The sequence below is a fragment of the Mirounga angustirostris genome, unplaced genomic scaffold (assembly GCF_029215605.1).
Source record: "Mirounga angustirostris isolate CCGP_5_RB_7025 unplaced genomic scaffold, mMirAng1.0.hap1 SCAF_3, whole genome shotgun sequence".
NCBI lineage: Eukaryota > Metazoa > Chordata > Mammalia > Carnivora > Phocidae > Mirounga > Mirounga angustirostris.
In genome coordinates, this window is record NW_026991711.1 from 78,256,196 (window position 1) to 78,269,900 (window position 13,705).

At 42.7% G+C, this 13,705-nt stretch overlaps 1 protein-coding gene across 1 annotated transcript; it reads right to left on the bottom strand.

Moving 5' to 3' along the window:
• Nucleotides 1-5,136: 5,136 nt before the first annotated feature.
• Nucleotides 5,137-6,199, bottom strand: LOC123839574 (glutathione S-transferase Mu 3-like). Its single transcript, XM_045869181.2, has one exon. The coding sequence runs from the start codon at nucleotides 5,918-5,920 to the stop codon at nucleotides 5,195-5,197; it is 726 nt and encodes a 241-aa protein (XP_045725137.1). The 5' UTR covers nucleotides 5,921-6,199; the 3' UTR covers nucleotides 5,137-5,194.
• Nucleotides 6,200-13,705: the final 7,506 nt, after the last annotated feature.

The following is a 13,705-nucleotide window of genomic DNA, read 5'->3' on the forward strand; positions in this document are numbered from 1 at the left end:
TCCTAGGAGCAGCTTCCCAGCTACCAGGGATTTAAAGAGACAAGACCTTTTTCTTCTTCCTCTCAGGAGCCAGAGATTTAAGGAAATTTTTGTCAGGTCAGTGGCTGGCCACAGAGAAAATGGAAAACTTCAGTGACCACAAAACAAGAAATACACGCTTTTTAAAAATAGTTTGGAAAAGCCACAAGAGGATGGATCTATCCACAAAAAAGCAAAAACAAGCAATCCCAGAGGAATGGGAGAATTAGGTTTCGAGAGCTCCTACAACATATACTTAGAATGTTGAGTTCTCAACAAAAAATTATGGAATATACAAAGCAACTGGCAAGTATGACCCATTCACAGGAAAAAAAGAATTTCACAGAAACCATCCCTGAAGAAGCCCAGATACTGGAATTAATAGTCAAAGACATTAAATTAACTGCCTTAAATATGTTCAATGAGCTAAAGGCAACCGTGGACAAAGACTAAAGGAAATCAGGAAAATAATGTCTGGGCAAAATGAGAATGTTAATAAAGAGATATTATGAAAAGCAACCAAACAGATCACTAGAGGGATTCAGCAGCAGATGGATCTGAGTGGCTAAAAAAGAAATGTTTGCCCACTAGTAACCAGAGAAATGCAAATTAAAACAAGATACCAATTTACACCTTATCAGATTGGCAAAAAATAGGAATCTGATAATACCGAATGTTCATGTGGATGTGGAGCAACGGAATCCCTTCCTCATGTGCTACTGGTTAGAAAACAATCTGACAGGCTTTGGTGAAATTAAGTACATGTTCAACCTGTGACTCAGAAGCCTCCCTCTTGGACAGATGCCCTCAGAGAAACGAGCACAAATCTACAAGAGGGTGTGTCCGAAGATGTTCATCCCTGGATTAACTGTAGTAGTAGGAAGGTGGAGGAACACAAGTGTCCACCACTAAGAGATGCATAAGTAAAATGTGGTGAGTGCATGCTGAGGAATACTAGGTAGAAGAGAGAACTATAAACCGGAACAACATGGATAAATCTTCAAAATATAATATTGACTTTAAAAGGGAAAAAAAACAAATAAGACTGATAACAAATACAATTTACCCAAATTTAAAATACATACAAGAACGACAATATTGGCAGAGGGGAGGATGGGAGGGAATGGCTGGGGAAAATGAATAAAGAGGAAAACAAATAAATAAAAAAAATTTTTTTTAAACAGACTCCTTTTTTTTTTTAAAGATTTTATTTATTTATTTGACAGAGAGAAAGAGAGAACAAACGAGCACAAGCAGGGGGAGCAGGAGAGGGAGAAGCAGGCTCCCTAACGAGCAGGGAGCCCAATGCGGGGCTCGATCCCAGGACCCCGGGATCATGACCTGAGCCGAAGGCAGCCGTTTACCCAACTGAGCCACCCAGGTGCCCCACAAATAAATAAAAACTCTTAAAAAATAAATAAAATGAGAGAGGCATTGCATAGACCAATAATGATGGTGTGCCTCAAAATAAGAAGTATGATTAACTCAACACTATGCACCTGAGGTCCAATATAAAACAAAAATAAAGGGACACCTGGGTGACTCAGTCGGTTAAGCATCTGCCTTTGGCTTGGGTCATGATCCCCGGGTCCTGGGATGGAGCCCCACATTGGGCTCCCTGCTCTGCGGGGAGCCCGTTCTCCCTTTGCCTGCCACTCCCCCTGCTTGTGTTCTCTCTCTCTCTCTGACAAATAAATAAATAAAATTTAAAAAAAAAATCACAGCCTAAAGGATCTGAGGTAGGCAACATCACCTAGTAAAATGGCTTCATATTATAATTTAATAGAATATATTAGTATATCTAAAGAAAATTTCTCTCAGGCACTTACACTGGACTTCTCTTCAGAAACCACACAAGCAAGAAGAGAATGGACCAAAATACTCATGAGAGTTAGAAAGAAAAAAACCACCAACCTAGAATCCTGTATCTAGCAAAATCATCCTTCAAAAGTGAAGCCAATGAACAAAAATTCTCAGACAAAAATTGAGGGAATTTGTTGCCAGTGTACCAGCTTTGCAGGAAATGTTAAAAGAAATCCTTCAGAAAGAAAGAAAATTATGGGGGCAACTGGGTGGCTCAGTCGGTTAAGCATCCCTGTTCTTCAGGGAGCCTGCTTCTCCCTTTCCCACTCCATCTGCTTGTGTTCCCTCTCTTGCTGTGTCTCTCTCTGTCAAATAAATAAATAAAATCTTAAAAAAAGAAAAAAAAGAAAAATTATGGAGGTCAGAAACTCAGCTCTGCATAATTGGACAGTACTAGAGAAGGCATAAATGAAGTTTTTTTTCTTATTCTTTATTGATCTAACAGATCTAATTGGTTTGCTCAAAATAATAACAGCAACAATGTCTTGGGTGATTCTGGATCACCAGCTTGTAGATAAGTGAAATGAATGACAGCAATGCTGTAATCGCTGGACATGAGGGAGGAATTGGCAACACCCTATTATAATGTACTGCAGGACCCAGCAGCGTCTATGAAGTGTATAGTGTTCTTTGACATGGGGACACAGATTAGTTGTAAATGTATATTGAAAACTCTAGGGTAACCACTAAAAAAATAACCTATTTAGGTTATTTTCAAAGGCTTCCCCTAACAGTAAAATATGAACTGCTACCATGTCCCAAGGCTCTTCCTCCCCTTCCCCCTGATTCTCCCAACATTATCTCCCATTGCTCTCCTTCTTGCTGCCACCGTGGCCATTTTGTTTCTCCTGGAACCACCGCCACCCCCCCGCCCCCCCTGCTCCCGGGGCTCACTCCTGCCTCAAGCTGTTTGCCCCTGCTATTCACTTGCCCCATACGGTTCTGACTCTGGGTCTCCCATGCGACTCACTCTTCTACTCGCTGCTCTCTGCTCTATTTTTTTTTTTTTTTTTTAGATTTTATTTATTTATTTATTTGAGAGAGAGAGATAGCAAGAGAGAACACAAGCAGGTGGTGTGGGGAGAGGGAGAAGCAGGCTTTCTGCTGAGCAGGGAGCCCGCCTAGGGCCTAGATCCCAAGACCCTGGGATCATGACCTGAACCAAAGGCAGACGCTTAATGACTGAGCCATCCAGGCGCCCCTGCTCAAACTATTCTTATCAAAGAGACTTTCACAGACCAATGCCCATCCTCTTGTGATCTCCAATCACTCCATCTTCTTACTCTATTTTTTCTTTATAGAACTTTATCATCCCCTACAAGTATATATGTACATAATTTTTAATTTGACTATTCTCTGTCTATGCTCTTAGAATTTCTGCTCCATAAGAGTAGGAAATTTTTTTCACCATTTTTCTTATTCTCATTTAACACTTAAAAGAACACCTGGCACATAGTAGATGCTCAACAAATATTTTTGAATCACTCAATAAATAAATCAGAAAGAGCTATGGACCAGCTATGGAAGCATAGAAAAGACACCACAGAAATAAGCAACGTGGGGCGCCTGGGTGGCTCAGTTGGTTAAGGGTCTGCTTTCAACTCAGGTCATGATCCCAGGAATCTGGGATGGAGCCTCGTATCAGGCTCCCTGCTCAGTTGGGGACCCTGCTTCTCCTTCTCCCTCTGCCTGCAGCTCCCCCTGCTTGTGCTCTCTGTCTCTCTGTGTCAAATAAATAAAATCTTAAATAAAATTTAAAAAAAGGAATAAAGCAATGCAATGCAGAACTTACCAGAGAGAGGGAGGCTGATCAGTGAAGCATCCTTCTGAGACAGATCTATCCCTATTAAAAGATTAGCACATCAAGCTATCAGAGCCTGTGGTTATCAAGGCTCACATAGTTAGTGCTCCCTGTTCTTATTTTATGCTCACCAAACAACCTTCTGATAATCTGGTTCCATCTCGTCTGCTTACAGGGATGAACAACTCTGGTCAGGGGGTGCCTGGGTGGTTCGGTCAGTTAAGCGTCTGCCTTGGCTCAGGTCATGATCCCGGGGTCCTGGGATCCGGTCCTGCATGGGGCTCCCTGCTCAGCGGGGCGCCTGCTTCTTCCTCCGCCCCACCCCCTGCTCGTGCTCTCTCTCCCTATCTCTCTCTCTCTCTCTCAAACAGATAAATAAAATCTTAAAACAAAAGCAAAACAAAACAAAAAAAAACCTCTGGTTAGGCCAGTCTTTCCTGACCATCCTATGACCTTGATGTGGTCCTTCCCATGGGTATTCGTTAGGGCTCTTGGACACAAACAGTAGAAAACTGTTCTGAAGTAAGTTATACGAAAGAAGAATTTATTGAAAGCATGGAGAGGTGTGTCACATAGTCAGAACCTGGGAAGGTCAGAGGAGCAGCGGGAATTAGAAATTTCTAACTCCAGCCCAGGACCTGAAAACCACTAGAACTTTCACAGTCCTTTGCTCCTCTCTGCCTGTGGATCATTTCATTCTCTTTCACTGCCCAGGCAGCAGAGGACCAACTCGGCTCTCTCTGAAATTCGAAAATTCCAGGGGAAGGTGCTGATTGGCTGGCCATCTGGCTCATGTTCCATCCCAGACCAATCAACTGTGGCCAGAAGGGTGGGGTCTATAAGAACACGGCAGCTTCTAGGGGTCCGCAGGGTTGGAGTGTGGCGGAGGAGGGGCCTTTTCTAAAAGAAGGGGTTGCTGCTTTCAGAAGAATGTGAAGCTACTGGGCAGATACACGGTCGATTCTTTCTCCACAAGTTGAAATTCTGTGAGCTGAAACCAGTTTAGGAGTCTCTAGAGGCATGCAGGGCAAGCTAGTACTCGGCGCTAAAGGAGCAAGGTGAAACTTACAAAGAAGTTTCAGGAAAACTTTCAAGAAATTGGCTGCCTGGCCAAAAAAAGGATACAGCTGAGCAAGTTACTCCTAAAGTTCAATATACTTAACCCTTTTTCACCAATACATTTGAAAGCATGCAATAAATTAAGAGCTATGTATAAGGTTTTTTTTTTTTAAGATTTTTATTTATTCGACAGAAAGAGACACAGCAAGAGAGGGAACACAAGCAGGGGGAGTGGGAGAGGGAGAAGCAGGCTCCCCGCCGAGCAGGGAGCCAGATGCGGAGCTCGATCCCAGGACCCTGGGATCACGACCTAAGCCGAAGGCAGACGCTTAACGACTGAGCCACCCAGGCGTCCCTATGTATAAGGGTTTTTTTGTTTTTTTTGTTTTGTTTTGTTTTTTTAGCCTAAATGCTATTTATTGAAAAGAGCAGAGAAGAGAGAGTACATCCCCCCTAGGGACAGGATGGATAAAACAAGCAGTGCAAGTCCACCTCCTGCTCAGCATATTTTCTTGTTGCCCACTGGGCCATCTTGTTGTTGACGGGCATCTTCAGGAAGCGGTCAGACTGCATGTAGTTAGCTATCCTCTCCAAAGCCTCAAAACGGCACATGAAAGCCTTCAGATTTGGAAATTCATCCAGGCACTTGGGTTCAAACATACGGTTCTGATCTAAGACATCATAGGTGAGGAAATCCACAAAGGTGAGCTTTTCTCCTGCAAACCATGAGAATTTCCCCAGGAACAAGGAGAACTGTTTCAGTTGTCCAGGTAGCTGTTCCAAGTACTGAGGCTTCAGTTTGTCAAGGTCAGGACTATAGCACAGTCGTATCAGCTGCAGGCGGAAATCCATTATTTGGTTCTCCATGATGTCCACTCGAATCTTTTCTTCTTCAGTCTCACCACACATATTGTGCTTGCGAGCGATGTAGCGCAAGATAGCATTGCTCTGGGTGATCTTGTTCTTACCGTCCATAAGGTAGGGCAGGTTAGGAAAGTCCAGGTCGAGCTTGAATTTCACATCCAGCCATTGGCTTCTATCATAGTCGGGAGCTTCCCCGCACGTGTACTGTTTCTCCTCATAGGATGTATCGGTGAACTCCAGGAGCATGCGGATGGCGTGCACCAGCCCGCGAATATCCCAGTAACCTAGAACCATGGTCGACTTGGACAACAACATGCTGATGTTGTTTCCGTGCCTTCCAGGACTGGTGTATAAGGTTTTAATTTGATTTGTATATTTGATTTTTTTCCTCCTCTTGCTAGAGCATGTTTTAGACTTTTATGTGGGGCCAAGAAGTGAAATAGTAGGACAATTGGGGTAAGCTGAGAGCTAGGCCTTCAGCTGCCAGCCCTTGAGTCTTCCTCTGCAAGCCCTCAGGTATCCCATATGCTAGTAGAAGCACGAGGGCCTGGAATCCTTCTCCCAATGATACGTGAAACCTTTCTCCGGACTCCAGCCTTTTCCAAAGAAAAGCAGAACCAATATCAACAAATGCACATGTTGAACAGCTGAGCTGAATGCCACCTTTGGAGAGTTACCTCCACATTCTCTCCCCTCTCCTCTTAAGTGGCAGATATTTACCTCTAAACTATAATGGCTACAAGGATTTTTAAAGAAATTTCCCTGATGTTACCTGGGGAACTGGAAGGCAAACTAGAAAATCGGAGTTTGATGCCAGTAAGGAAAAAGGCGAATAGACCAGGGCCACACAGGGCAGGCAAGGGGTTAGGTTTTGTTTAGTGGAAATTACCTGTGCTCAAAAGCTGGGGTGCAAATCAACACCAATACCACCCCAACGCCAAAAGGATGAGATTTAAAAAAAAAAAAAAAAGTAATAGAAAAACTTAAAGAATCCTTGTAGAGAGCAAAATGGAGTCTCTCATGTCAAGCGAGAGCCCGTGTCAAGCAATGATGCAAGCCGCCGGGACCAATGTCAGCTGACCCTCCAGAACTGATAACGAGCAGAACCAGAGGTCTGCAGAGACCCCAAACTGATTATATCCCTTTAAAAAGGGAAGGGTTTTGGCAGCAAACTGTCAGACTCTTCAGACCTGACCCCTCTATATCTGACCACTTCAAAAAGGCAACCACTGCCTAAGGCTCTATCCCTTGGATGTCGGAGTAGAACCGAGAGCCTTCCCTGCCTGAATGCCGTAAGCAGTGAGTGTGGAGAGCTGACCCCGACCAGCCTGAGACCTTGGCTCGACTACGCGCCCACAGACGGACTTCGAGTTTAGTTCATTAACTTTCTACACCCTTCTGTTATCTTGTTTGTCATGTGGTTTGTCTTCTGTCCTGCTCTGTGTGCCGTGTAAGAAGCCAAGCTTAATCCCATGGTGAAACGTCATTGAGTTTGGAATCCTGAACCAGCTTTATAATTGAGGTTTAACTTTGCTTTATGACTGAATAAAGCTGACATTGTGAAAAGACACAACTCGTGTGTGCGCCTTCACAGCGTGCTCATGACAATCCTGCAAATCACTTGCAGTAGCTCTGCAGTTCATTGAAAATCATTAACACACACACACACACACACACACAAAAGCCTAAATATGAATGTTCCACAAGATGGCAGTCTTGCTTTTCCAAAATGTTTATCTGCCTTGGGCACCAAGCATGATCTTTAACAGAAAAACCAAGCAAATGTACAGAAAATTATAGAACATTTCAAAGACGACTTCACTATTGAAGGAGAAGAACTGTGGGAGACTTTGGACTGACTTTGGACCCACACGCCTAAAGTAAATATTTACCAGCTCTTAGAGAAATAAACAGTGAGTTACCGTAATTATCACTAACATGTGCTGTTTGTAACTGGTTACTCAGTGAGGAAGGAAATTAATCTTTGGAATCATTAGGTGACACTTTGTAATTGGGCAGGTTATTTCTTCAGCAGCATTAGAATCAAACCTTTATTGGAAGCTCCTCTGTTCGATGCACTCTGCTAGGTGCTAGCCCTCCTTCTCTAAGAGTTTTCTTTCCAAAAGGATGGAAACGGGAAAAAATATTTTGCTTATAACATTCATACCACCTAGATTTATAGAATATTTAGATGCTCAATATTGCAGGGAAAAAAGGATTAATTAATAATTCCATTATTGTTTGCAGAATGTCATAGAACTCTCCCCAACTACAAATTTTATAATCCAAAGAGTATTAAAGGAATGGTCATTGCAGTATCATTTCAAATAAGAAAAATTTGGACCCAACTTGAATATACAGCCCCATGAAAATGAATAAATAAACCGTGCTATAGTTGTGTTGTGGATTTCTAGGCAGCTGTCAAAATGATGAATGAATCAAGTTACAGGATTCTGCTGGTCACTAAGCTATTGTCTCTGGGTCCCAGCCCCTCCCCTCCACACGCTCTGCTTTCTGATGCTGGGCTGACCCTGCAAAACCTGTTTCCCCTTTGCTGTGAGGCTCTGCGCAGCTGGAGGAGCTGGAGCTGTCCTGGCTGTGTCCCCGCAGTCACAGCCTTTGCCCTGGCAGCAGATGGTACCAGTCTCTCGCTTTTGTTGTTATTGTTTTAGAGCTTCCAGAACCAGCTCATTGTGTCCTGGAGGATGAGCACTGAGTGGCAGGCGCCCCCTCCCTGAGCGGGACAGGGCCTTTCCTTGAAGCTTCCAGACTCTGACACACCTAAACTTTCCCTTTGTGGCCCTGGCCTGAGGAGCCATAGCTCTTGCTACAGGTCCTTTCTCTGTGTCGCCCTTTGCTTTTTTAGTTCTCTAACACCTGTTCGACCCATTCCTTAATATTATATTTCCTCTGTTGAAATACTTCTCACCGACCCTGGCTGATATAATGACCATATAGCAGGAATTATAGATATATAATATAGATAGATGATACATAGGAAGACAGAGGGATTCATATATACATATTAGAACATACGTGCATATATACATACAAGCCTATATCCACATTGTTGTACATATGCCACATCTATACCCATAGGCATGCGTTGTACTTAAAATTTCATCTATTCCTCACAACAAATGCTGTGAGACAGACGCTATTACTCCTGTCATACGAAAGAAGAAAGTGAGTCTCAGGGAGCTGAGATTAATTTCACAATAGTACATAGCTAGTAAGTGATGAAGCTGGGATTTGAGTCCAAATATCACCACTCCACAATCTATCTTTTTTCTACTCTGTTCAAAGTCGGTTTATCCTGAAGAGTGCTCTATATCAAAGGTCAGTCCCTAGGCTAGTCCACAAATGTGGGGTTTTTTTACCTCATAATACAAACTATAACACTATTCAAATAACACCAGAAAATATAACCATCATATACAAGATTGCCTCCGTGATTGAAGTTATGGGGAGTTCGAGAAAAATTGGGGAAACATGGATATCCATAATTCCAGGGCACTTGTCATTCATCTGTTCAATTAATATGATTTAGTGCCTTTTGTGTCCCTGGCAATGCTCTGGTAAGCAAAATAGAACCTAATCACTCTGTCAAAAAGTTTACAGTCTGGGGAAAGTGATTGTTTTTAATTAAATAATCTCCCATAGGAGAGGTACCTGAGTGTATTATACAGAGATTTAACATAGACAAACTGCATGACTGCAGGGCAGTTCCAAATGCTGACCCCTCTACACACACACACACACTCACACTCACACACACACACACTCGCACTCACACACACAAAAGCTTGGCGTCTACGCATCTCCTGTCGAGCATGGCGTGTCCTCCCTGCTTTTGTTTTCCAAGCACTTGTCAGCTCTTAATCGAAAGTGATTGTAGAGAGATATCACAGCAGTAGAGACTGTGGAGTTGTGTAATGTTTCCTGAAAACATGCTCTTCTCTCATAAGGAGTCAATCAATGTTTCCAACAGCAGCAGCCAAGCCCAGACTTTTCTCTGTCAGCTACACGCAATCAGTAACACATGCCTGGACTGATCGATGAATAAGTGGCCAGGAGGCCTTCTGGGGGACAGACTTCCAGATGTGCAGACATAAATGTAACCAAACCAGAAACTCTTGCAATAATCAGGGTCAGGAATCTATTTGTCATCCCACCATGACAGCTAAATCTCTGGGCTCCCTTTTTGGCTGCATTTCATTAGTCAAGAAACAGATCATTAGTCAACTATGCAGCAAAGAAAAAGGCCTTGCTGCAGCCTAGGTCCTCAGAGGGATGTTAAAATTAGTGTGAGAAACCTCACAGAGAAACAGGGTATTGGTATAGCCTCAAAGTACCTCCCCCAAAATACTTACTAATTACTGTAATGGTTTGAGTAGATGTCCACACAGTCTTTGACATTCCTCCCTGTCCTTTGAGTGTGGCCGGATTTAATGACTGTTTTCCAATGAGTAGTGTAGGGAAAGGGGAAAATTGTGGCTTTACAGTAGAGATAGCATCTTACCCAAGTGGTGGAGTCCAAACTAGTATCACAGTAAAAGCATGTCCACCCTGACATGATGTGAGAAGAAAGGCACATCATCTCTGTGGCTTTCTCCCCCAAACCTCATAACCCCGGTCTAGTCATGGGAGAGCATCAGACAAACCCAAATTGAGGGACGTTCCACAAAATACCTGAGCAGTCCTTCTCGAAAGTTTTTCTATGAAAACCAAGGAAAGTCTAAGAAATGGTCAGAGAAAGAATTATTGACTGAAAGCCAACCTCCAAGTGGGTTAGGAAGCACTTTATTCATTGTGTTACTGAGGACTATAGCCTGGGAGACACTCTTTCAGATTGCTCTGAAGATCTGCTCCGAAGCTTGTTAGTTACAGGGGAGTCTATATTTACTTTTTTTATTTTTTTTTTAAAGATTTTATTTATTTATTTGACAGAGAGACACAGGGAGAGAGGGAACACAAGCAGGCTTCCCACTGAGCAGGGAGCCCGATGTAGGGCTTGATCCCAGGACCCAGGGATCATGACCTGAGCCGAAGGCAGATGCTTAATAACTGAGCCACCCAGGCGCCCCAGGTGAGTCTATATTTAAAAAGGTATAGGGATATACGTGCTTGTAAGCAGTTCTCCAAATACTTGTGCTTTGCAAGATATACTTTGGTTGCAAAAATTAAGGTTTTCTGATTTCCACATAGACACGAGAAAGACCCTTAGGTCATCTTAATACATTATATTTCTATCATATCTGATTGTTCAAAACTATTGCCTGCATCCTTCTGCTTAACTTGTTTCCTAGTTCTTCCTGTTTTGGATATTTTCTTGAGGTCACTTGAGATGGTCACAGAAGGCTGACGTCTTTCACCTACTACAGTTTCAGTACAAAGAAGGGGACTAAGAGGACATGATAACTAAATGCAAATCCTGGACCAGGAAATTACATTAAAGAGGAAACTGGTAAAAACCAGTCTGTAGTTTAGCTAAAAGTGTTGTGCCAATGTTAATTTCTTAGCTTTGATAAATATGCCATGGTTATGTAACATACTAACAGCAAGGAAAGCTGGGTGAAGGTTATATAGGAACTCTCTACACTATCTTAATAACTTTTCTGCAAATTTAAAATTATTTTGAAATAAAAAGTTTAAAGAAGAAAAGGGAAAAAAGCCACCAGAAGCTGGAATCCATCTCTACTAATGCATATGGCATTTCTGCTATTTAAGTAATACGTAATGGAAATGTTACTTTTACATTCTGCAAAGACGTTGTCTGCAGAGGAGAGGTTGGTCCTCTAAGAATTGGACTCAACCCCTTAGCAACTAGGCCAGGACACAGGAGGATTCAGGGAAGGCTCCCCTGAGGCAGAGATGAGTCAGGTCTGAAGGAGGGGTGAGAAATATCAGGGTGAGGTGGACGGAGTGGACACTCTGTAGGCGGAGTGGGTAGACGGAGCAGCATTGCCAGGACCTGAGGAAGCCTGGACTGAGGTTCCAGGGGAAGGAAGGAAGCCATGGGGGAGGGAGGTGAGTGAGGGTGGCAGGCCCAGAGAAAGCCGGGGGGGGGGGGGGGGGAGAGCTAAGATGAAGTGGGGGTGGGTAGGAAGGCAACATGGCTGCAGGGCCTTTGAAGCCCCATCAGACATCATTCAAATCATTCAAGTGTGTTGAGATTTGATTTTCTAAAGGCTCACTCTAACCATGGCATGGAGATGAACAGAATACAAGAAAGAACAACACAAGAAAAGCTGCATATGAGCCAAGATTTTGTCTCTGTTCCCCATGCTTAGAATAGCGCCTGGCACAAAGCAGGCAATCAGAAAATGTTTACTAAATGAGCGAGTAAAGGAATGAATGAATATGTAGAATGGATTGGAGGAGGGTCAGTGTGGGGAGAGCAGACGCGAGGTGGGTGAGGTAATGCAGGCCCAAGAGGTACTGGTAGACAGGTCAGCCGAGTGCGGGACCTGCCCCGCCCCCACCCTGCCCCTGCTCCCTCTCTCTCTCTGAATGCATCATCAAAGAACGGGCATTTGTAGCTTTCCTAACTCATTGGTTCCTAAAGCAAGACACAGACATTCTGAAGTCCTCAAAGAATATTTTTTATTATCAGTAGAAATAGGGAAGCAAGGCTTTGTTTTTTCATGTGTCTCAGCCTTTCCCCTACACTTTGATGGGCTGACATATTCAAAAGACTGTGGTACGATTCATTCCCACTACAACAGAAAGCCAAGACAAGGCCTGTGTGGGGGCCCAGGGCAGCCTGCCCCAAGAGCAGCCTGGGCCACTTTGGCATGATGATTATTTTGAGTTAAAAGCAATCCAAACCCAGCAGATTCAGAAGTTCTTTACCTCTCCCTCAGCTGCCCGCCTGTACCAGGAAGAGAGCTATTGACAGCTTCCTCTTGACCTAAGAAACTTATCTGCCTAACAGAGCAAACTTTGTTTTCCAAACATCTCCTCTCACCTCCCTAAAGGTCTTCCTTCCCTTTGTATCCTCAGACCCCTACTCCTCTCCTTAGCTCATATAAGCTTCACGTGGCCTCACTGTCTTTGGAATTTCCATGTCTGTGTGGATTCCCCTTATGTATGCTATTAAATTTTCTTTTCTCCTGTTAATCTGTCTTGCATCAATTTGATTCCTAGTCTAGCTAGAAGAACTCTGAGGGCAGAGGAAATTATTCCTCCCCAACATCTGTCTTGACATTTTTAATGATTATTAATTACCACCCATTCCAGTAGGCCAGGGATTTTCCTCTTTTTAAAAATGATCACATATAAAAGTATGTTTTTGTAGAACTGTGGAAAATACCAAAGCAATTGTGGCTGGTAACATTTTGCTTCCAATTTTTTCCCAAGCACTTTTATGTTTAAAAATCTAGTGCCTACTCTGTTTATATTAATTGTAGTTACTGAGCTAGTTGATTTTAACTTTCTCATCTCATGTAAGTTTTCTGTTTCCAATCTTTTTTTGTTGCTTTTTTTCCTCTCCTTCCTATCTTCCTTTGGACTGAAGAACTTTTCTCTATTTTCTCAACTGCCGTTCTGATAGTTTATAAGTTAGAAATTGTATTTCTATTCTTTCAGTGAATATACTTGTTTTAGCATACATATTTAAATTTTTTGTCTAACAAAATTATTCACTATTTATCTCCAGCTTGTGTATAAAAGAAGCTTTTCCACACAAAATGAACATATTTTTTAGAATCTCTAAAAGTCAGAGAGAGAGTTTTATTTGAGCCCAAGTTAGGAGAGCTGCCAGGAAAACACATTCTTCACAGGGAAGAACATGCCCTGGAGAATGAACAGTTTTACAGGATTATATATTTTTTCCATTTTGTAAAAGCTCAAAAGATTATAGATTCACATAGAGGCAGAAATCACAAGTTTTAACCTCAAGAAATGCAGCGAGTAGGAGCATTGATCAATATCTTAAGGACAAGATGGTTTTCCTTTATGCTACTCATTTACAAAGTAGGTGCACAATGTATGCTTGGTGGGCCATAAATCAGACTATACAAAGTTTATGTACAGTCATGCTGACTTAAAAAGAAATCTAAAATGGCTTTCCTTATATCTCAGGCCCATAAAGAGTTG